General features: G+C 48.1%; 1 protein-coding gene across 1 annotated transcript in view; it reads right to left on the minus strand.

Annotated features, from left to right (window-relative positions):
• Positions 1–15462, minus strand: part of LOC136548396 (granule-bound starch synthase 1b, chloroplastic/amyloplastic-like) — a 57309-nt gene extending 41847 nt beyond the window's left edge. The window contains exons 1-2 of the mRNA XM_066539944.1: positions 15289–15462; positions 7022–7178 (exon numbers count right to left, since the gene is read on the minus strand). Coding sequence (XP_066396041.1) covers positions 7022–7178; positions 15289–15462 — 331 coding nt within the window. The remainder of the gene's footprint in view (positions 1–7021; positions 7179–15288) is intronic.
• Positions 15463–15706: the final 244 nt, after the last annotated feature.

A 15706-nucleotide genomic window follows, 5' to 3' on the forward strand; every position in this document is an offset into this window, starting at 1 on the left:
CCTCGATCCGTACTCATGAGCTTGGCCCCGAGTTAACTGACAACTACCAAAGTGACCTCAAGAACACCGACTCACTGCATGTTAGAATAGATCAGATATATGAATAATTTCAATATACATCTAGAGATACGAAACCCTAAGAAAGCAAGCAACAGATACAAAATTGGAAATGAGGGCTTGCTACCTGACGAACCGATAAACCGAAGAGAATAGGAACGATATGTGGGGAACCACCAAATCTACAATTAGGGTTAGGGTTGGCAATGCGCAGTAGATCGGCCATGGAAAATGCAATGGTAGCACTAGCATGAGCTAGGACAATGTCGCGTGGTGGCTGGCGTGGTGGCGACACTGGAGCAGGGCACAGTAGCGTGGGAGGCAGCTAGGCACGTGGAGCAATGGCACGAGCATGGCACGGAGTAGGTGTGCGGGGTGAGCGGTGGCACGCGGCGGCGGCACTGGCGTGGGAGCAGAGCGATGCGGCTGTGGGCACGAACTCGACAACTTGGGTGCAGCGCGGCGGCTCAGGACGGCGAAGTTGGTGCTAAGTATGGGCTAGGTCAAAATCATGGCGGCTTGTGGTTATATGGGGGCCCATGATGGAATAGAAAAGGAAACAGAAAAGAGTTGGAATCCCGCATGACTTCTATTGATCGGACGCTCCAGTGGCAACGACCGGACGCTGCCACACATAGTTCGGTCGACTCCAGAGAGGTCCAAATCCCCTAGAGTCATGACCGGATGCGTCCGATCACAACTGATCTGACATAGCCAGAGTCCGGTCCAACCTGTCTTCTTCGTCTTCGCTCGACCGGACACAGGAACACCATCTGACTGGATGCTGGACATCAGAGTCTGGTCCAGCATCTGGTCACTCTTTTCTAGCAAATCTTCAATGTTCCTTCATGCTGCCTATTCCCAATCAAGTCCCAACTTCAATAAGACCCAAATAAACACCAATTTGGACTGATGTGAGTGACCTCTCTCAAACCCTCATTTTTCCAAAATATTTTGCCTTAGGCTATAATTCTTTTGAAGGAAATAGGCAATAAAAGGGTGATTGAAGAGAAACAACAAAACACACATTCATGCATATGCAATGCAATACTCAAAAGTAAATCTATTTGCTTGTCAAGTTTGATCCAAGGTTAAGCTTCTTCACACGCTTTTCGGCAGTTATCTTAACCATGTTAGACAAGCCCTATATGCATTACCAAAAAATAAACATGTTGTATATTACAATGCAATGCAAGGGACAACACAAGCTCATTTTCTAGTGAAGTTGCTAAAATCAAGAACATTGAGATCATTCTGCAATCGACAAAAAGTCGCCTCATCTAGCGGTTTAGTGAAGATATCCGCCAATTGATCCTCAGTCCTTACACCTTCTAATGAAATATCATTCTTAGCAACATGATCTCTAAGAAAGTGATGGCAGATATCTATGTGCTTGGTGTGAGAGTGTTGAACCGGATTATTAGCAAGTTTTACCGCACTCTCATTGTCACACAAAAGAGGTACTTTTTCTAGAACTACACCATAGTCTAGCAAAGTTTGCTTCATATAAAGTATTTGTGCACAACAAGCACCCGCGGCAATGTATTCCGCTTCGGCGGTGGATAAAGCCACACTATTTTGCTTCTTGGAAGACCAAGACACAAGTGATGTACCAAGCAAATGGCACCCTCCGAATGTGCTTTTTCTATCAACTTTGCAACCGGCATAATCCGAATCGGAATAGCCAACTAATTCAAATATAGCTCCTTTGGGATACCAAAGGCCAATGCTTGGTGTGTACTTAAGATACCTAAGGATTCTTTTAACGGCACTTAAATGAGCTTCCTTAGGATTAGCTTGACATCTAGCACACTTACACACATGAAACATGATGTCAGGCCTAGATGCGGTTAAATATATCAAGCTACCAATCATAGAGCGGTAGAGAGTTTGATAAACCATTTTACCTCCCTCATCTAGGTCAAGATGTCCATTAGATGGCATTGGTGTCTTGATTGGTTTACATTCATCCATATTGAACCTCTTGAGAAGATCCTTGGTGTACTTCTCTTGAGAGATGAAAATCCCTTCTCTCATTTGCTTGACTTGAAAACCAAGAAAGAATGTAAGCTCTCCAATCATTGACATCTCGAACTCCTTCGACATCAATTCACCAAACTCTTTGTAAGAATCTTCATTTGATGATCCAAATATGATATCATCAACATATACTTGACAAATGAAGATATGCCCATCAAGCTTCTTGGTGAATAGTGTGGTGTCGACCTTCCCAATGGTGAAGCCCTTCTCAATGAGGAAGTCCCGAAGGTGCTCATACCAAGCTCTTGGGGCTTGCTTAAGCCCACATAATGCCTTGGACAACCTATAAACATGATTAGGATATCTAGGGTCTTCAAACCTAGAAGGTTGATCAACATAGACTAGTTCATTAATAAAGCCATTTAAAAATGCACTTTTCACATCCATTTGATATAGTTTCATATCAAGATGAGATGCATGTGCAAGGAGGATACGAATGGCTTCTAGTCTTGCAACCGGTGCAAAGGTCTCTCCAAAATCCAAACCTTCAACTTGAGAGAACCCCTTTGCTACTAGTCTTGCCTTGTTCCTCACAACAACACCTTGATCATCTTGCTTGTTTTGGAACACCCACTTTGTTCCAATGACTCTTGCACCTTTTGGCCGCTCTTCAAGAGTCCACACTTCATTGCCGGTGAAGTTGTTCAACTCTTCATGCATGGCATTTATCCAATCCGGATCTTGAAGGGCTTCTTCAACCTTAGTAGGCTCAAAGCAAGAGACAAAAGAGTGATGAGCAATAAATGAAGCAAGTTTTTGTGAGCGAGTCATTACACCCTTTGATGGACTCCCTATGATGAGATCTTGTGGATGATCTTGTAGTAGAGGTGTAATTCTTCTATTGACCACTTGAGGAGGAGGTTGTGGAGCATCAACATCTTGTGCTTGTACCACCATTTGCTCATGGGAGACATGAGTGTCTTCATTTTCTACTCTCCCATCTTTTTCACCATCTTGTGGCACATTTGATGAAGAGGGTGGATCAATCACTTGTACATCATCTTCATCATCTTTAGGCTTGATGTCTCCAACCAGAATGTTCTTCATAGCCTCCTCAATGGTTCATCACCTACATCATCAAGATTTTCATGTGCTCCTTGGGAGCCATTAGATTCATCAAATTCCACATCATATGTTTCTTCAACCAAGCTGGTGGCATGATTAAATACTCTATATGCTTTGGACTTTGATGAGTAACCAACAAGAAAACCAATATCACAACGTCTTTGAAACTTCCCTAGGTGTTGCCGCTTCTTGTAGCTGTAGCATTTGCAACCAAACACCCTAAAGAAGGAGACATCTGGCTTCTTCCTATTGAGCAACCTCATAAGGTGTCTTGCCAAGGAACTTTTGAAGGAATAGGCGGTTGGATGCATAGCATGCGGTATTGATAGCTTCCGCCCATAGAGCTTTGGGGGTGTTGTACTCATCAAGCATTGTTCTTGCTAGTGTGATTAATGTCCGGTTCTTTCTCTCAACTACACAATTTTGTTGAGGGGTATATGTTGCGGAGACCTCATGCTTGATCCCAACTTCATCACAATAGTCTTCAATGTTTGTGTTATCAAATTCTTTCCCATTGTCGCTTCTAATCTTCTTGAGCTTCACTTCAAACTCATTTTGTGCTCTCTTGGCAAACTTCTTGAAGCATAATGCAACTTCGGATTTGACATGAAGGAAGAATACCCATGTGTATCTAGAGTAGTCATCAACAATCACAAGACAATAAAGATTTCCTCCCAAACTCTTGTATGTTGTTGGTCCAAATAAGTCTATATGAAGGAGCTCTAGCACTCTTGTGGTTGACATTAAGGCTTTTGTAGGATGAGTGTTTGGAACTTGTTTGCCGGCTTGACATGCACTACAAAGCTTGTCCTTCTCAAACTTCACATCCTTCAACCCTCTCACCAAATCATTCTTCATTAGCTTCTTGAGTGAGCTCATCCCAACATGAGCAAGTCTTATATGCCATAGCCACCCAAGTGTTGTTTTGGTGAATAGGAAAGTCTTCAAATTAGCATCTTCGAAGGTGAAGTCCTCTAGATATAGGTTGTTGTATCTAAATCCCTTGAATATCACTTGATCATCGTCTTTCTTGGATACAACCACTTCCTTCTCGGTAAATAGGCATTGAAAGCCAAGATCACACAATTGTCCAATGGATAGCAAGTTGAAACTCAATGAAGCAACATATAGCACATTTGGGATTGAATGATCATTTGATATTGACACTTTGCCCAATCCTTTAACTTTTCCCTTTGAATTATCTCCAAATGTGATTCTTTCTTGTCCATCTACTTCTTTTCATCTTCATCTTCATCACGTGAGTCATCTTTCTTGCCCTTCTTCTTCTTCTTGTACTTGTCTTTCTTGGGCTTGGTGCATTGGTGTGCTAGATGACCAAGTTCTCCACAATTGTAGCAATCCATCTCAGAGATTGGCTTCCTTCTAGTGCTAGTGAAGAACTTATTTTTCTTGCCATCAAACTTGATGCCACTCTTGTTGACCTTCTTTAGCATCTTGGCAGTTCTTCTCACCATGAAAGCAAGACTTGCATCATCAGCTTCATCATCACTTGAGCTCTCATACTCAATTCTTGCTTTGCCCTTCTCTTGGCTAGCCTTGAATGCTAAGTCTTTGTCTTTCTTCTTGGTAGAGGATGAGCCATCTTGTGGTGTGATGTGCATGTACATCTCATGAGCATTGATCTTTCCCAAGATTTGAGTTGGTGTAGCGGTGGAAAGATCACCTTGATAAAGCACGGTCATAATATGCCCATATTTATCAATGGGGAGGACACTCAAGATTTTTCTTACAACATCGGATGGTTTCATTTGAGTGAGTCCTAGCCCATTGACTTCTTCTATAAGAACATTCAAGTATGAGTACATTTCATTAACACTCTCTTTAGGAAGCATCTCAAAAGAATTAAGCTTTTTCATTACGAGATGATAGCGTTCCTCACGCTCGCTCTTAGTTCCCTCATGGAGCGCACAAATGTCCAACCATAGTGCATGGGCGTCCTTGTGGTTCCTCACCTGGTTAAATACATCTTTGCAAAGGCCTCTAAAGATGGTGTTTCGAGCCTTTGCATTCCATTTCTCATAGTTCACTTCATCGCCTTGAAGGTGCGTGGGATCCCAAGGTTTTGGGAATCCTTATGAGGCGGCTCTAAGTATTCCAACATCTAGAGCTTCTAAATACGCCTCCATGTGGATTTTCCAATAAGGAAAATCATCCCCCTCAAAGATAGGAGGAGGTCCATCCCCGTGAGATATCTTTCTCTAGGCGGTTAAGCCTAAATACGTGAGCACAAGGCTCCAATACCAATTGAAAGGATCAAGATGCCCAAGAGGGGGGTGAATTGGGCTAATTCTAAAATTCTTTGTAATTATTAAATCCTACACTTAGCCCACTTCACCCCTTGTGCCTAGAAAGTGTTTCTAATGTTCTACCGCACAAAAGTTTAGCACCCTAAGTTCCAATCCTACTCTAGCATGGCAATTCTATGTATGTAAAGACAAGAATTGAATTGCTCAAATGTAAATGCTTAAAGTAAAGAGAGGAGGAACGCGATGATGTTTTGCCAAGGTATCGGAGAGTCGCCACTCCCCACTAGTCCTCGTTGGAGCATCCACACAAGGGTGTAGCTCCCCCTTGATCCGTGCAAGGATCAAGTGCTCTCTACGGGTTGATTCTTTGACACTCCATCATAGTGAATCACCCACAACCGCTCACAACTTGGGTTGGGTCATCCACAAGCTCCGTCGGATGATCACCAAACTTCCAATCACTACCAAGCCATCTAGGTGATGGCAATCATCAAGAGTAACAAGCACGAACTCTCACTTGACCACGACAAGCCTAATGAGAAGGGTGGATGCTCACTTTGCTACTCTTGCTTTCACTAATGAGACCTCTCTCTTGGATTGTCAAATCTCAATCACCTCACTAGGACCTTGCTCTTCTTGGCACTCTCAAGGGTGTTTCTCAGCTATTGGAATGAGCAAAAGTAATCCCTCATATGAATAGAGGAAGTATTTATGCACCCTTGTTCAAAATGAACCGTTATGTGCCTCTGCGGAGTGATCGGACGCTCTGGTCAGTTCACCCACCATTGAGTAGTTTAAGTGGTGACCGGACACTAGCCAATGTTCGGTCAGCACTGACCAAACGTGTCTAGTCATGAAAACTACTCTCTAGAACCTTACTGATGTTGACCGAACGCTAGCACCCAGCGTCCGGTCACTTTGGTGCTTAGCGTCCGGTCAGTAGCCAAAACCTGACCAGCGTCTGGTCAGCACTGATCGGACGCGTCCGATTAGGATTCTCCCTCTCTGGAACCTTACTAGAGTTGACCAGACTTTGGCGCTCAACGTCCGATCACTCACCTCTCAGCGTTCAGTCGCATCCAAATGACTTCACCTTGATCAAATGAACTGACCGGACTCTACACCAGCGTCTGGTCATACGAAAATCAGTGTCTGGTCAACATTTGACCCTCCATTCACTTCCAACTCGCAATCATATGTGAATGAAGTTTGCTCCAATTGATCTAAGGGCTATTTAGGAGCTACCTAGTGCTAGTTTTGACAAGTGTGCACCACACCTAACCTACTAGACTCACCTAGGTCAAGCTACCCATCCATACCCCCTTAATAGTATGGCCAAAGGAAAAACAAAGTCCTAAACTACTCTAAGTGTCTTTTCAACACCAAACGACACTTAGAACTAGTCCATCCTTAACCTTGTCATCCATCCTTTGAAAACAGAATCGATTTCCATCATAGGGGCATGACAACCATGATTACCCAATCAATTGCCATTACCATGACCTAACTTAATTGCATCTGCCAAACACTCGTTAGTCATAGTAATCTCATATTGTCTTTAATCACCAAAACCCAACTAGGGGCCTAGATACTTTTAAGCTCAAACCTACTTGGGACAAAAATGAAGTCCGCGCCAGCAAACAACATATGTGCCAATGGAACATTGAATTTCGCTACGCCTCTAGCATTGTTTGGATATTTCACTTCCAGCTGCATCAATTCCTCCTCCATCTTCTTATGTCCTGTGCCCTGAAGAGTGAACTAGATAGTGATATTGTTGTGGTGGTGATTAAACTTTCTATAGTTGTATTACCTTAATGTGCCCAAGATAGTGATAGTGGTCAAACATGATTGCAGAATGTCACACCCAATTTTAAGCACAAAATCGAGTGCACATCATATGTATGCTAGGATCAATTATTCATACATATGACGACATCATGATAGTATCATTGCATTGTTCAAGACTTAAACGTTAAAACTTCATTACAAAATGGCGCATGGGTCTAGAAGAAAATTACATAAACTTTATTGAAACTCTAGCGAAAAAGACTCCATCTTCGCAGGAAGGTTGACCAGGGGTAGCACCAGCCTAGTACACATCATCGGGGTCGAAGGCATCGTCTTCAATGTACTCCTCCTCGTCATCTCTAGCATCTGGGTGGGGTAGCAGGGGGACAAAGAGAAAGGGTGAGTACATTGAAATGTACTCCGCAAGCGTAGGAAAATATGACATGAGGCTTAAAGCAAGGATAGGCTAACTTTGTTTGACACCAGCACCTAAAGCAACACACCTATTACCTTAAATCCTTAAGCACCTATTTAACTAGGTGAGATCTGTATTCTCCTCAGAGAACCAAACCAACACTCGGATCCCATCCGAGCACCACACTTGGATTCCATCCAAGCTCCCAACTGAACCACCCATTCCCTTACCAAGGGAACCACCCAACCGAACCAGAGCCATCTAATCAAGAAGAAGTCCAGGCCGCTCTTGTCCATGAGCATGGCTGATATATCAGTTTTACACTCTGTAGAGGTTGAACACTTTCACCACGAGTCATGTTTTCCCCATCACGCTTCACACTACCTAGGTGCTTAGCGGGGTCACACTACAAGGCCTTTATAAAGCTCCTCCGAGACTATTTTACACCTTCACTAAGGTTTCTACCGCTAACAGTGGGTACCAACACCACTGCAGAAGCCCCCCTCTTGTGCCACACAAATCAACCCGATGTAGCATAACTTGGAGGAAACTAATTAATTAGCCGGGTCATACCATATTGACCTCGTGGCTGCGCTGGTAAGTCGGGTTACTTGTCCATGAACCGGTTCTTAGAATCCAAGCAGGAACGAGCACCAACCCAAGGAACCCCATCATGTATCAAAACCAAATAACCATCATACCAATCCGTCCATCCTGCTCGGATTCCCTATCACCATGTTACTACTAAAAGATTACCATCCCATATTCCATAAGCCATTAATCAATATTAAATTATATCATTCCCAACCCATCCATGACAGCAAGGCTAAGCATGACTTCTACCCATCCCAACTGGGTTACAAGGATTCAATTTAAGACAATGCATGCAACTAATGGTCTAACTAAACTAACTCAAAATAAAATAAATGTAGCAGCAAGTATGGTCAAGGACACTTGCCTTCAAAGTGGTTTGGATCAGGGTTGTTGAACTTCTAGCCCTAAAAGGTCACGGTGTCGGCACCTTCTGCGCACAAACAACAAGCATGGCCCACAAAAATAATTAAAAACAGTACACCGCAGCGCATCAAAATTTTATAAAAACATGTACTAAACAGTAGTGCTCGTTTTTATGATTGTGTGAGCACAAAAATCGCTTAAAACGGAGTTAAAACGAATAAGTTATGGCCTTCGGAAGACTAGGGACTAATCTGCGATTTCTGAAAACTTTATTCGTGAAATAGTCCTTCTTCCTTTGGAAGAGAATGACATGGTAGCCATGGAGGGGAGTTGCTGCAGCACTGTGCACATTGGGGAGGGTGCTCGCTCGGCCACGAGGGACCCATGATGGTGGGTCGGGCTGGGGCCCACGGCACAGCAGCCATGGCTGCTCGCAGGCAGCACGCGAGCACCGCACAGGCGTCGCACGAAGCGGTCATGGGAGGGCTGCGGGGCACGTGGAAAGGGGCCTGCCACGCGGCGGCGCAGGTCCAGGCTTGCAGCCCAAGGAGAAAGGTCACGGCCATGACTGGAGAAAGAAGAGCAAAGCTGGCCATGGTGGATGCTCGCAGGAGGGAAGGAAGATGAGACGGGAACGGGTCAAACGGCGACCGGTTCACTCAAATGAGTATACTATGGTGAAGAGAATGACGAGGGCTACCTCTTGGTGGTGATGGTTATGTCGGAACGCAATGGCTTCACCAGAAAAGCTCGCCGCAGAGTTCATCGGAAACCTAGCTTTTCTGAACTTCGACGTCCGATCTATAAGGCTACGAGTGACAGCTACGAAAAAGGGTTGTATTTTGGAAAGAGGGCGTCGAAGAGAACACTGGTGTCGGGGACCTAATACCGGGGTACCCTAGAAGGTGGAACCAATAACCACTGAACGTGAAAAACTTCTGGACGCATAAGGGCGCCGTTTCATCCCTTGTTCGAGTGACAAGAGTTTGGTTCCGCCTCGCCTGATGCCTTTGGGAGATAACTCTGCCTCGCCCGAGGGCTCAAGGTTAATCTCTGTCTCACCCGACGCCATTGGGATAGGCTCGGTCTCGCTCAAGGGCCAAGGGATAAACTCCATCTCGCCCGACGCCTTGAGGGCGGGCTCGGTCTCGCCCGAGGGCTGAGGGATAGATTCCGCCTCGCCCGACCCCAGAGGGGCGAGGTCGGTCTCACCCGAGAGATAGGAATTGGTCTCCATTTCGCCCGACGGCAAGGAATGAGTCTCACCTTGCTCCATATCTAAAGATTGGATTCATCCTACCTGACAACTTCTCCCCATTCCCTCAAGATGATAAGTACAGGGCAAGACAAGACGTTTGGGTCAACCATGGCTCCAAGGACCATACCCTGCGCCCTAGCAGGAAAAGTACTGCTAGGGGATGATAGGACAGGTGCTTTAGACCCTTTCGGGCGCCGCAGAGCCTGAAAGGTTGTACAGGTGCGTGCTCCTCGCCCTGTAGAGTTGTAGGCGCCGCCTTCAGCCCTGGGACACGCAACCCAATGAAGATATACGACAACCGCTATGCTCCAGAAAAGGATTTACTATCTCCATGAACGATGGATTTTTTGTCATCATGCTATGGACCCAAGGGAGCAGCGCCCGCTTCCCGACCCCTTAGGTCCGCCAAGTCAGAAGGCTTTGACCACAGCATTACACTGGATTCCGACCCCTCGTCCCTCCGACAAAGACTCACAAGAACCAGAAGGCATGCAGGGCAAGGCTAGGAGTGGCTGATAAGTCAAAACCACTGTACTACAGCCCATACCCTACGTAGGGCAACATTTTGTGATCAACCTGACATTCTACAGAGACATCGACAATATTGTAGGCACTTATCTTCCTTCGCACTCATCAGAATGAAGGAGGAGGATTGGGTAGACATGAGCCACAAGACTAAGTAGAGTATACATCCTAAACCCTCGCCCTTGTAAAAGCCACCCCCTTTCTCTATAAAAGGGGATGCGCTTCCTCCATCAGAGGGACGGACGCTTAAGACCGAACAATATGACACTTAGATAAACACAGTCAAGTGGCTTCGAACCTCTTGACATCCCTTCAGCCCTTCCATCAGAGACTTGGGACCAGTCCCTCTCTCGATCATTTGTATCCCTTACTACGAACTGTTCACGATGCTAATAACACGAGCAGCAACAAACTGGATGTAGGGACTTTTGGCCCAAACCAGTATAAATCTTGTGTCCTTTAGTGCACCATCCGAGCCTAACGCGCATTACTATATATTTTCATGTCGGTGCTTGTACGAAACACCGACAGTTGGCACGGCACGTAGGGGAGCTTACGCGTTCTAAATCAGGCCTCGGATGGCCACCCATGCAATCACCTAGGCCATGGGCGCACACGTGCGTTTCGGCAACCTAGATTTCATCATCACACTAGGAGGAGAGCAGGCGCTGACTCACTCAGCCGCCCCATCTCTCCCTTCCATCAACCTCCGTCGTCTTAGGCTTGAGGGCCCACCGGGCAACTCCCTAGGAGTCCAGTCACCAAGGGAGGCCTCTCACAACGCCACCCTGTGTCCGGAAGGGTCCGTTCGGAGTGCCCCAATGGCGTTTCTATTCGGTCTCCGCAATGCTGTGGCGACCGCTGGCCGCCTTTAGGCGCTACGTATGGTTCAGTCACCCACAGACATCGAGTTCGTGGGGGCGATTGAGCACGATACGGAGACCCTCTACGGGCTCCTCAACGAGGAGCCAGGATCATTCTCTAGCTCGGATTCCAGTAGGGGGAGCCACCACCCTTCCTGGGAATGCTTCATTACGTAGACCCCCAAGGGTCACGTCGAAAGTGTCTCCAGGGAAGAGGTCACCCCTATGAACAACCCTGATAGCAGATCTGGGGAAGAGATGATGGCCCCATCTCGCCTAAGGATGGAGCAGCTGAGGGCCCGTCAACAAGAGATCGATGAGGCCGAGCAGGGGCTCATCCGGGAGTACACGGACATCAATCGCGAGATTGAACGCCGCAAAGACGGGTGGCACACGCACGCCACGGCCCGCGCCGTACACCAGAGGATCCTCACCGACGATGGGACCCTTCCTCACTTTGCCTGAGCCAGCCAGAACATAGCCGCAGCAACCGCCTTGCTGCATGGCCTTCCGGAGGCCGCGACAGCCGAAGATCGCCGGGCCCACAGGGAGATTCGCACGTTGCTCGAGCGTGCAGCGGCGCAGCAGGCGAAAAGTTCATTGTCTCAATGATGCAAACCCGACACCAGCCAGCGCACCCCCTCAGTGCGTCCCACCAAGGACGTGTCCGTTCACCAAACACCGCCAGCCGGTAGGCAGCCCTCCGTCATCCTAGTACATCAACGCCTCAGCCATGGCCATGATGTACATAGCATCATCGACGCTTGGAGACGTGCCCACGGCGACGATGGAGAAGCAGCGCGCCATGGCTATCATCCCCGACGTGGCGGACGCTACGACAGCAATGAGGACCAAAGCCCAAGCCTCGGCCTGCCAGGCCCTCAGGCCTTCGGCCGACACATCCTCAACGCTGTGTTCCCCCTAAGGTATCGACCACCTACCAACATCCTTAAATATTTTGGTGAAACAAATCCCAGGCTTTGGCTCGAAGACTATTGGCTTGCATGTCAGGTCAGTGGTGCGAGTGATGACAATTTCATTATTCGCAATCTCCCGCTGTTCTTGGCCAATTCGGCGCGAGCATGGCTGGAGCACCTACCGTCCAATGCTATTCAGAGTTGGGCGGATTTGATGGAGATCTTCGTGGGCAACTTCCAGGGCACGTGCAAATGCCCTGGAAACCCATGGGACCTCAAAAACTGCCGCCAGAAGGCCGATGAAACCCTTCGCAGGTACTGTGGGGGTATTAACCCCTATACCCTTATGGCTAAGCTTGGGCTGGCTCGGATCGATGGGTTTTGGTTCACCCGAGAGACGACGTGCGGCCTAGTTAACCTGATCGGAGTCCCATACAAGGAATCAAGACGGATTTGGCGACCAAGCAGGATCCTGGTCGGTTAGAATAGGAATCCTTATCCGGCCACATATGGCAATTGTAACTGACTAGGATTAGTTTCCAGATCTGTAACCCTGACCCCCGGACTATATAAGGCAGGCAGGGGACCCCTCTAAAAATCATCTATTGACATACAGCAATACCAATCAAACGCAGGACGTAGGTATTACGCCTTCTTGGTGGCTGAACCTGGATAAAACCTCGTGTCTGTCTTGCGTCACCATCTTGTTTAGGGCTTGCGCATCTGTCTGCCGATAATCTACTACCTTGGGCATACCCCTAGGTAGACTGCCGACCTTATTTCGTCGACAGTGGCACACCAGGTAGGGGGTGTGCGTACTGCTCTCCAAGCAAACAAGATGGTCATCATCTCTGGCTCCATGGCTACGCCCAACGGCCTCACGTTCACTATCGGCCAGATCACCTAGACCACTGGCTCCAACGACTCCATCGCCGTGGCCACGGAGGAGGCGTGGAATCAACCTGCGCCGACTACTACTTCACCTGCATCGGCTATGGCTCTGACCACGGTGAACACAGCTCCGACCACAACAAACACGGCATGGACCACGGTGAACAAGGCTCCGACCATGACGGATACGGCTCCAACCACGATGGATCTGGCTTTGACCATGGAACATCTGGCTCCGACCACGCCTACAGCCACGCCGACAACCCGTCATCCACTTCCCCGCTACAGGGGGAAGCAGATCGACAACACTGACCTGCTCAACTCCATCGATCGGCTTGGCATCAAACTCGCTGAAACCCTAGCTCTGGTAAGTATGATTCAAAGCCAACCTAATGAGCAGGTAACCGCGCCCCACAATAGATCTACCCGACCAGCTCGGACCAGTCGTCCTGTATGACTTGGAACAGATCTTGTGGTCGCATCTACTCCTGAGGGGCGCTTTGCTTGTCGCCAGCCAGCCTTCGCGATGGATCTCTGACTCGGCAAGTATGAAGCCCCGACAGAGAACCACTGGGTCTAGCCCTACGGCCTGCAAAACACTGCCTCCAGCTACGCGTACAACCTACAATGCCGCTCGAATCTGTGTCCTATACACCGATCTTGGCCGAAGCCATGCAACCTCATCAACATGGTCCGGATTGAAGATTATCAGGAAGGATCCATCCACACAGTCCGAGAAGGCGACTCTAGCTCCCCATCCGGCATTGCATCCAATGCATCTGTCTACACCGAGCTTCAGCCTCACGAAGATGAAGGCGTCAAATACGATCTAGATCTACCAGACCATGCCCTGGGTTTCCCCCAATTTCCGTCTTTCCCGCCAAGACGAGGGGATTTGATCCATGTTGTCAGCAATGACGAGCCGCTAGCGGTTGGCGAAATAGAACAAGAAAAGACTGCACGCGAAGCACGCAATATTAACCAGTTTAATCACTGACAAATCGAAGCTGAAGCAGACCAGGAGGCACGATGCATAAGGGTCCAGCCATGTGACCTCAACAATGCTTTCGACAGGGTGGGGGACAAACAAGTCTTCAAGACCCTAAGCGCCAACGTAGCTGTCGCCATGGTGACAATGCAGCGGCTGCCCAACACTCCCGAGACCCAAGCAGTCCGTGATGACATACAAGCTTATCTGATGGCTGCTATGGCTTAGACCGCAGAGATGAATCAAGCCCGGGCTCCATCCATTTCCGTCGAATCAAGCCACAGCCACCAATACTCAAGTCGCTCACAGCCACTCAACCAACGTGGCTCGCGCAACAATGACCCATCGGAAAACCGTCAAGGCGGAAACGGTGGTCATGATGGTGGTCGAGACGACAACCGCCGCCGGGAGGATAACCACCACGACATTCGAGGTGATAACCGCCGAGATAACCGCGACAATCGCCGTGATAACCACGGTCGTAGAGCTAATCCAGATGGCAATCGAGATCGCCACGATGGCAATAACGATCTCCACCATTACCTCGGTGGACGTGATCTGCATGCTCGCATCAACCAGAGAGCCAACGATCGAGCATCCTACGAAAGCCATCGCCGTATGGAGTTTGACACCACCCACAGCCCGCCGGGCCTGAAGCAGTTCACTCCACACCTTCGCCAAGTCATATGGCCCAAGAATTTCAAGCTCGAGAAACTTCAGAAGTACGACGGCAAGGAAAACCCTGAATTATGGGTCATGCTCTACAAAACTGCGTGCCGATCAGCCATGGCTGATGAGCACGTCATGTCTAACTACTTCCTAGTTGCTGTTGGTCATGCAGGTCACCAATGGCTGGTTAGCTTGCTGGCAAACTATTTTGATTCTTGGTAGGAGCTCAAGCAGGCCTTCATCGATAATTTCATCGCTACTTGTGAACAACCCGGCAACAAGTACGATCTACAACGGATCCAAGATCGGAAAGATGAACCACTGCGCGAGTACATTCGGCGTTACTTGGAGATGCGCATCAAGGTCCCATCAGTCTCCGACAACGAAGCAATCAAGGCTTTCGTCACTGGCCTCCGCTTCCACGACGCCCTAAGAGACAAGCTCCTCTAGAAGAGACCTGAATCAGTCACAGTGCTCTTGGCCACCGATAAGAAATATGCGGACGCTGACGACGCTAAAAAGATAATTGTTGAAGAAGTAGCAAGGGTTCCACGCTCCGACCACCCTCCACACCGCGATGATTACCGCAGCAATCATGGTCGAAACAACAATTTTGACCGCCGCAACCAGCGCAACGACTCCCGCGACCACCGTGACCAATGTAATCAGCGACGCAACCGTCATGACGATTATAGGAGCAAGCGTGCTCGGGAAGACGACGGCGAGGTCAATACCGTGAAAAAGGGCGGCGGACGTCATAACTACGAGGACGACTACGCCAAAGCATTGAAGGGGCCCTGCCAGCTCCATCCTAAGTCGAACCACACCATGGAGAATTGCCGTGTCCTCATGACTATCTACATGCATCAACAGGCTCCGGATACGTCCGACAAGCCTAACGACGCAGGGGAACAGCGCAACGACGACAATGCAGACCCTCATCATAAATATGTCAAGCCAACTAATCGCATGCACACCATCATCGGTGGTAAGGTGTCCATTG

The sequence above is a fragment of the Miscanthus floridulus genome, chromosome 4, assembly GCF_019320115.1.
Source record: "Miscanthus floridulus cultivar M001 chromosome 4, ASM1932011v1, whole genome shotgun sequence".
In the NCBI taxonomy this organism is placed as follows: Eukaryota; Viridiplantae; Streptophyta; class Magnoliopsida; order Poales; family Poaceae; genus Miscanthus; species Miscanthus floridulus.